The 6,938-nt window shown below is 44.4% G+C and overlaps 1 protein-coding gene across 1 annotated transcript; it reads left to right on the plus strand.

The window, feature by feature from the left end:
* Nucleotides 1-344: 344 nt before the first annotated feature.
* On the plus strand, nucleotides 345-4,692 carry LOC139414333 (zona pellucida sperm-binding protein 3-like). Its single transcript, XM_071162249.1, has 10 exons — nucleotides 345-767; nucleotides 841-956; nucleotides 1,046-1,149; nucleotides 1,898-2,075; nucleotides 2,234-2,351; nucleotides 2,497-2,582; nucleotides 2,706-2,902; nucleotides 3,052-3,228; nucleotides 3,995-4,123; nucleotides 4,476-4,692. The coding sequence occupies exons 1-9, from the start codon at nucleotides 345-347 to the stop codon at nucleotides 4,117-4,119; spliced, it is 1,524 nt and encodes a 507-aa protein (XP_071018350.1). The 3' UTR covers nucleotides 4,120-4,123; nucleotides 4,476-4,692.
* The last annotated feature ends 2,246 nt before the right edge of the window (nucleotides 4,693-6,938 follow it).

The raw sequence follows: 6,938 nt of genomic DNA on the forward strand, positions 1-6,938 counted from the left end.
TCTCATTCACCCCTTTTAGATTTGTGTGTATTAGTTGAGGTTGTTGGGGAACTGTTAGATTACTTGTTAGATATTACTGCACTGTCGGAACCAGAAGCACAAGCATTTTGCTACACTCGCATTAACATCTGCTAACTATGTGTTTGTGACAAATAAAATGTGATTTGATTTGAACATGCGTGCCAATTAAAGATCTTGACTAATCAGATGCAAGGCCAAATTAGGGCGTAATCCAGCCCAGGTGTGCAGCCTGGTTGGTTGTTAAAAGCTACCTCAGTTTCATCAATTGTAGCATAGCAGAGGCGCGCTGTCCTCTAACCTACAGAGTCACATTAGTTGTTGGCATGGGCCTCATGATGGCAAACACGCTCAGGTTATTGTTCAAGCAACTGGTTTGGTTTTTACTTGTGGAAAACTTCTTACTCTCTCCTGCTTTGTCATATACTTATAGCACTGACACATGGCAACAACTTCCAAGGCGAACACCGCAATTTGACAATCGTCCACGCTTTAAACAGCCTCCACTCCAACAAACAGTTTCAAGGCCAGTTCGAGTAGAAACTGTCGCTGTGACGTGCCATTCAGACTACATGGAGATAGTCGTGAAGGCTGATCTGTTTAAACTCGGTAATCTAATAGACGTGGATGACCTGCGACTTGGAGTTGAACAGTACCAAGACCAAGGGCCGTGTAGGGCTGCAGCTTCAGCAGCCGGAGATGAGTACAGAATATTTGCAGCACTTTCGGACTGTGGAACCAAGCACATGGTAATATTTTTTTTAATTCAGTAGTTGACTTCTTGAACAACTTTCTCTTAAATACTGCTTTGTGACTCCGCAGCTGAACGAAGACTCATTGATCTACGCAAACCTCCTCAGATATACACCCAGAACCACACCAGATGACGTTATTCGAATGGCTGGTGCTGTAATCCCAATTGAGTGTCATTATGAAAGGTGAGTTTAGGCTATACTGTTGTATGACGGTCATAGGAATCCTGCGTTGACCTATTGGTGTATTTACCGGTCTGTACTTTCTGTTTCAGGAAGTACAGTTTGGACAGCTCTTCTCTCCAGCCGACCTGGATCCCTTTCATCGCCACAGTGTCTGCTGAAGACACCCTGCAGTTCTCATTGAAGCTTATGACAAGTGGGTATATAAATCCTGGGCTGCATTTTGCAGGGTACAATTTTGTTGACCATTCAGATAATATATCAAAAGGATACAATGGCGCTCTCCCAGAAGCTTGATAAAACCCGTGAATTGAATGTTCAGATATCAAATTTATTTATATAGCCCTTCTTACATCAGCAAGCAATGTAGGTGTAGAAGCACGGTGGCTAGGAAACTCCCTAAAAAGGCTCTGAGGGGTGGCCAGTCCTCTTCTGGCTGTGCCGGGTGGAGATTATTACAGAACATGGCAACGATGTTCAAATGGTCAAAAAATAATCACAGTTGTCGAGGGTGCAACAGGTCAGCACCTCAGGAGTAAATGTCAGTTGGCTTTTCATAGCCGATCATTGAGAGTATCTCTACCGCTCCTGCTGTCTCTAGAGTTGAAAACAGCCGGTCTGGGACAGGTAGCTCGTCCGGTGAACAGGTCAGGGTTCCATAGCCGCAGGCAGATATAAATGTACTATGTAGCACAAATTCCCCTCTGACATGCAAAATACGGAATCACATCAGACAACTGTTATTGGGGACACTTCTATCTGCAACGTTATACAGTTTGCCTCCTAAACATGCCCCTCATTTTAACTCATTATTAGATGCTTACTAGTTGAGCGCCTATTGACAATATGTTCTGGCCGTGGTAGTTTTAATAGCGATTCATGTTCGTAACTTTGAAACGCATCGCTTGCAGTACGATCTTTCTTTATTGCCATTTCCTTTCCAGGTGACTGGCTCTATGAGCGGGGTTCTGGAGTCTACTTCCTGGGTGATCCCATCAACATTGAGGCGTCTGTCAGGGTTGCTCACCACACCAGGTTCAGGGTCTTTGTTAGCAGCTGCGTGGCCACACTGGACCCTGATAGCAACTCTGTTCCCAGATATGTCTTCATTGAGAGTGATGGGTAAGCAGGGGGGGAATGACTATTATCCGGCTGGCCCATAGAGAACGGTAGAATATGCCATTTGAGGGCTTCCACCATTTTTATGGTTTCTTTGAGACTTCTTAATTGGGTACTAAGGAAGATGCCCCAATATGTATTTTAATATTATCTCCCTCCAGGTGCTTGTTGGATTCCCAGCTGCCTGGTTCCCGCTCTGGTTTCATGCGTAGAACCCAGGACAACAAGCTCGGGTTCCACATTGATGCCTTTAGGTTCTACCAGGAGGACAGGGCAGAGGTGAGGGCGGTATTTAATAAAACAATATGTTGTAGAGGCCATTATGGGTACGTTAGTTAAATTATTCTACAGTAACATAATTTATAGACATTATGTAGGCTACTGTGATTCTGCATCTTTGTTTTGCCTATCCTGTTTTTCACAGCTGTACATCACCTGCCATCTTATGGCAGTCCCTGTCATGGGCCATGCAGAGCCTAGCAACAAGGCATGCTCCTTCATTGATGGCAGGTGGGAAAAGTCAAATTTCCTTAGCTACTGTTACTGGGCTGTGACCTATTCACTGGAATAACCATAGCTTTTTTTAAAAGTGGTGTGTTCTTGGTCCATGAGTAGATCTTTCATACATTTCAGATGGAGGTCTGCTGATGAGAATGATTTGCTATGTGGGCATTGTCCAAGCTTGAGTAGACAGAAGGGGGTTGATCAAGCTCCAGTACAACGTCCCCTCAGTCCAAGACTAGGTGGAAGCCAACTTGAACCTCGTGTCTACCGCAACAAACCCCCAGCCTCTGGTGACAATTGGAGTATTGGGACGAAGGCCAAGAAAGGTGTATTTGACATCTTAATCCCGCTATTCCATCACCACCTTCTCAAAACACATTGCAGGGGCGGGACCTTCTCCAATATGGAAATTGAGAGAAGACTAATTGAGTGTCTTGACTGCAAATGTATGTGTTTTAATGTGTTGTCCTTTTAGTATGGGACCAGGATACTACTTTGGGCCCCATGATGGTCCTCCCAAGTAAACAGAAGAGTACACCTTTATCTCCACGGACGAGTGGCGGTATTGATATACCTGGCTTCCCTGCCTCAACAGGGGACAGGAAGCCCGTATCACCTGGCAGTCGTTGGCGTGGCATGGACTTCAAGAGAGGTAATTTGACTCTGACATGGCATAATCTTATTCCTTATGTAGTGCACTACCTTTGAACAGGTAGTCTTGAGAACCCAACCCTAGGCAACAGCAGTGACTAGGGTCTGGTTTCAATGACTGACTCGTTTGGCAACTTCTCCCAACAAATCACGAGGCAGAACGTCATGATTTCAAACCAAATTTTGCAGGGAATACCGTTGCAGTGGTTTTAGTGAAGGTAGTTGAGGCAAACTAGCCACTTGCATAATGCACGCATTAACAATAACTGATCTCCATCTTGCTAGCTACTATTTTGTATGTATTCAAGCGGTTAAGGTAGTGACATAGGCCTCGATGCCAAACTCTCATTCTAGTACGTACAGAAGTGTAAAGCCAGTTTTTAAAATGTGTGGGAGGCAACCAGGATGCCTAGACTATTGCCAAGACCATGATGCACTGGTCAAAAGTAGTGCACGCTATAGGTCATCGGGTGCCACTTCGGACACCTGTCTTTTCCTGTCCCTATAGGCTAGCAATTCGGCCAACACTGGCTGTTAATCTGTTACATTTAATTCCAGGACCTTATTTCGCCCAATCCCAAAATGAGGTTAGTCCCTTGGGCCCAAGGGTCAGACCCAACAACAAGCACGATCTCGTTAGCTCTGCAACATATGATGGCTTCATCAGGCAGAAAGAACTAATCGCCCAACGAGGTAATGACCGTACGTTACTGTTTTGAATGTATGATCATTGCATGTAGGCTCTGTGCTAAATCGTCTGTTCTCAGAGCTGGAGGCCACTCCAGACCCTGAGTTGATTCCTACACCTGAGCCCATTGGAGACCTTGAGGTTACCACAGAGAAAGAGGGTCTGGGTGAAGAGGAGGATCAGTATGAGATTGGAACCTATTGAAAGGGTATGAATGGGATGATGGTACTGCTATTTTAGAGGGAAAAAACCTGCGCATGGCAAGCAGGTTAGCACTTATTGGGATGGCTCTGTAGAATGCTCACTAGCTGGCTCAGCCACAAAGTAATAAACTGATTTTTAAACATTAACCTCTCTGCCAACCCTAATGCCTAACATTCAATTAAAAGCATACAATGTAGCCAATTTTGACTTTCCATCTGGCACATCTAGTGGAAATCGCTCAGTTCTGCCTCCAGGACAATACCGTCTGTATAAATGTCAACCTGCACATGGCAATTGCCAGTATCACTTTTAAATATCTGCTTTTGATGTGGCTTCATAAAGGGATATGTTCCCAGTCCACTATCAAATTTCTAGAATTGGAAGGCGCTGTTGTCGTGGTGGCCCATAATAGACTTGCTCCAAGCAGCAGCACACTCCAACTCACTGAGGTTGGTGCCGGTCCTGATGTCCCAGCACACAAGGAGGATGACCCTACAACAAAGTGACATAAGCACCACATCTGCTCCTGGCGACGTCAACCAGTGAAGGGACTACCACAACACTGAGACGATATCTCAAGAGATGCCTGTTAATCTCTTTGAAAAATAAATGATTTAATGCTACTTCGACTGACTTTCTGTCTTCACCATTATGCACTACATGCTAGAGTAATCTGAAATATTGCCTTCATTTGTTAGTGAGGGCCTGTTGCTGCCAACTGACATTTCCTAGCTTAGTCTTTGGTCTGTATTGGTGTTTGCGTAGCCAGACATCATATCCTGGATTAATGTGACTCTGTCCCAAGGTTCCTGATTGAGCATGTAAGCTACAGGTCATTCTGAGACATTGGGCTTGCTATGAAGGGTCTGAGGAATGGGTGGACTGCACAGGTTGGTGGCCCCTTAATTGGGAAGACCGGGCTTGTGGTAACTGCAGTAGAATGGTATAAAACCCATGGTTTCCCGTCTTCCCTCAACCTCCACTGGCGGACTGGAAGCAGAAATCGGCACTGGCATTTCTAACTGGTCCTTTTCCTTAATCTGCCCCTTTTGAGAGACTTCCAATAATATCCACAAGAATAATTTAGTGCTAAAACCCAAGTGTTTGGGTTTAGTCTGGTGTAGGCCTAGCCTCAAAATCAATGGATAGTTCCTCCCTGACTACATTGCAGATGCCTGCCAGATCTTAAAATCCCTGGTTATGTATTTAACAAATCAGAACACACACAGCACTGATGACGTGGCACACAACCACTGGTTGCACCGCTTAAGCATCTAGTTGGGCAGGCGCTACGGGATTGCCACAGCACCTGTTCTGATTTCAAAAAGCCAGAGATGGAAAATTATCAGGTGCCAATTCACACAAATTAAATGGCTGCTTTTAGACAGGCAGCACAATTCTGCTCTTTTTCCACTAATTGGTCTAGACCAATCGCAACATATTTTTTCAAATCGGATTGGTTAAGAGGCCAATTAGTGAAAAAAAAATGAGCAGAATTGGGCTGCCTGTCTAAACGCAGCCGATGGCCTTAGGGGTTCTAGGCCCATACTCCCAAAGCATCTCGGACTATAGAACAGCTTATCAATGGATCGGTTTTGCCTTTTAGATCAGTGCACTAGCGCCTTGTTCACACTGCAAGGCCTAATGCTCACATCTGTTTTAAAGAATTTCACCTTTTCAACCAGGTAGGCTAGTTGACAAGTTCTCACTTACAACTGCGACCTGGCCAAGCTAAAGCAAACAACACAAGCAGGGTTACACAGTGCGACACAAACAGGGTTACACATGGAATAATCAAACATACAGTCAACACAATAGCGAAGTGTATATACAGTGTGCAAATGAGGTATTGCAAATAGGCCATAGTGGAAAAATAATTACAATTTAGCAATTAAACACGAGTGATGTGCAGAAGATGAATGTGCAAGTAGAGCTACTGGGGAGCAAAACCTATAACAGTATGGGGATGAGGTATTTACAGCTGAGCTATGTGCTGTGATCTGTGAGCTGCTCTGACAGCTGGTGCTTAACGTTAGTGAGGGAGATATGAGGCTTCAGTGATTTTTGCAATACGTTAGTCATTGGCATCAGAGAACTGGAAGGAAAGGTGACCAAAGGACGAATTGGCTTTGGGGGTGACCAGTGAAATATACCTGCTGGAGCGTGTGCTACGGGTGGGTGCTGCTTTGTTGTTTTGGAATGCTGACTCTCCAAGCTAAGGTGACAAAGCCTACCATGGATGTTCCCAGTTACTTTGAATGTTAAAAATTATCGTGTTAGAACACTTAAGGCCTCAAAGGACAATGAAACTATTTTCAATACGAGTCCTTTCTGGCTCGCCACAGCAGTCAACTAGCTAGCTAGGTAGCTTTCTAGCACATTCAATCATTTGTCTGTAAGCAATACATGTTCTTGTCAACCGACTAACTAGCAAGCAACAAGATATGTAAAATAGCAGTCTAAAAACCACGAGGGCAAATAGATCAAATTTGACCGTTAGACACAAGTCGCATGGCCAGGAATCAAATTTGTATCTGATTTCAAACCACCTTGGAAGGTCAGGGCCAGCACCAGACAAAAGCGGTCGCTTAGGGTCCCCGGACACTAGGGGGCCCCCGACCCAAAAAGGTTTATACAGTACCAGTCAAAAGTTCGGACACACCTACTCATTCAAGGGTTTTTCTTAATTTTTTACTATTTTCTACATTGTAGAATAATAGTGAAGACATCAAACTATGAAATAACACATGGAATCATGTAGTAACCAAAAAAGTGTTAACAGAACACTAAAACTTGAATTTCTCTGTCTCTTGTCAGTT

The sequence above is a fragment of the Oncorhynchus clarkii genome, chromosome 7 (assembly GCF_045791955.1).
Source record: "Oncorhynchus clarkii lewisi isolate Uvic-CL-2024 chromosome 7, UVic_Ocla_1.0, whole genome shotgun sequence".
NCBI lineage: Eukaryota > Metazoa > Chordata > Actinopteri > Salmoniformes > Salmonidae > Oncorhynchus > Oncorhynchus clarkii.

Coding starts and splice junctions, on each gene's coding strand:
- LOC139414333 (XM_071162249.1), top strand. CDS start 345: ATGGGCCTCATGATGGCAAACACGCTCAGGTTATTGTTCAAGCAACTG. Junction 957..1,045: donor ATTGAGTGTCATTATGAAAG/GTGAGTTTAGGC, acceptor TTTCTGTTTCAG/GAAGTACAGTTTGGACAGCT. Junction 2,583..2,705: donor TGCTCCTTCATTGATGGCAG/GTGGGAAAAGTC, acceptor CATACATTTCAG/ATGGAGGTCTGCTGATGAGA.